The sequence below is a fragment of the Malania oleifera genome, chromosome 4 (assembly GCF_029873635.1).
Source record: "Malania oleifera isolate guangnan ecotype guangnan chromosome 4, ASM2987363v1, whole genome shotgun sequence".
Classification (NCBI taxonomy): Eukaryota; Viridiplantae; Streptophyta; class Magnoliopsida; order Santalales; family Ximeniaceae; genus Malania; species Malania oleifera.
Window position 1 is genome coordinate 34,754,596 of NC_080420.1, and position 1,672 is coordinate 34,756,267.

The 1,672-nt window shown below is 39.8% G+C and overlaps 1 protein-coding gene across 1 annotated transcript; it reads left to right on the forward strand.

Annotated features, from left to right (window-relative positions):
• Window positions 1–435: 435 nt before the first annotated feature.
• On the forward strand, window positions 436–1,435 carry LOC131154210 (dirigent protein 23-like). Its single transcript, XM_058106828.1, has one exon. It carries the CDS (start codon window positions 583–585, stop codon window positions 1,312–1,314), a length of 732 nt encoding a protein of 243 aa, XP_057962811.1. The 5' UTR covers window positions 436–582; the 3' UTR covers window positions 1,315–1,435.
• Window positions 1,436–1,672: the final 237 nt, after the last annotated feature.

Genomic DNA, 1,672 nt, shown 5'->3' on the forward strand with positions numbered 1-1,672 from the left:
ACTACATGTAAAATAAAGTATTTTATTCATTAATTAGTTATATATAATTTTCTCTTATTTTTTTTATCACCATTATTTTTTTTTTTTCAGAAAAAGAAGATACTTTCACTTTCTCTTTCCATTTTTTATAATAGTTTTTTAAGTTCTATACGGACTGTTAATTTTTAGATATCCATAGTAGGGGTGTTCTCGTGTTGAATTTGACTAGGTTGGACCTAAAAGTTCATCCATTCAATCTTGACGTTTCAATAAAACTTCAATTTTTAGTCAAACTGTTGAGGATGCAGTTTGTGTTAGATTGGGTTGATTCGATTATCGGGTGGCTTGGGTCCGATGGCGAAAGAAATAAGAAAAAAAAATGCAAAGGAATATATATATATATATATATATATATATATATATGAGAAAGTTTTGCTAAACAAAATAATGTATGTATGGCTCCAAATCAGTAAATTTAGTTCATAATCAGCAAATTCAAAGTACAATTCAACAATTTCTACTTCCAACTAGTAGCAATTTCAACTCAAATTTTGTAAATGGAAGGAGAATTTAAGACTTTAAAACAAGTGCAATGCTAGAGGAATGCTGGCTGCAAATAAACTTTACTCTTTATTTACAATCAGTTCCCTTACGCCTTTATATGAAGGAGAGACAGGGTATGTGAGAGAGAGCCAGAAAAAGAGAGAGAGAGAGAGAGAGAGAGAGAGAGAGAGAGAGAGAGAGATGGCAATTGCAGCTTTTGTGTTAATCTCTCTTGTGGCAGCAGCCATGCCGATGCCGCTTCAGAGCCTTGAGAATGGGGGCTCCCAATGGGCCTGGGCCAAGAGTGTTGAGAAACAGAAGGAGACCACCGCTGCCGCCGCCGCCACCACCACCACCACCCTCCAGTTCTACTTTCACGATATTGTGAGCGGGAATGACCCGACGGCCGTCCGGGTGGCAGGGGCCACCGGCACCGACAAGTCGCCGACCCTCTTCGGCGCCTTGATCATGGCGGACGACCCGCTGACGGAGGGACCCGACCCGAACTCGAAGCTGGTGGGGCGAGCACAGGGGCTGTACGGGTCCGCCGGGAAGGCAGTTTTATCTCTGATCATGGCCATGAACTTCTGCTTCACGGACGGAGCGTACGACGGGAGCTGCGTCACCGTTCTGGGTCGGAACCCGGCCTTAGACCCGGTCCGGGAGTTGCCGATCGCCAGCGGATCGGGGCTTTTCCGACTGGGTCGCGGGTACGCAATCGCCCGGATACACTGGGCCAATTTCACCACCGGAGATGTCATTGTTGGATACAATATGACGGTGGTCCATTAATATTTAGTATTAAATATTTATTTATGCTTCCTGATTATATAGATTGGCTGATGTACATTCGTAAAGTTTGCTTCATGAAATTAGGAGTTTCCATAATAAAGATTAGAATATGTATTTTAAATTTTGTTTTTATTCACTTAATTTTTATAACAAAATTAGAGAACCTATGACCATTTTAGAAGATGAAAAAAATAGAAAAAATATTTATTTTTAAAGAGTGTGTATATACTTAAATAAAATAAACATATACATATATAATAGTATCCAACCCAACTCTACAACGAATTCTCTTTTTGGTTCACCCGGGTTACGGATTTGTCTTATAAAGACGTGTAAGTTCAAATCATTTATATAAATT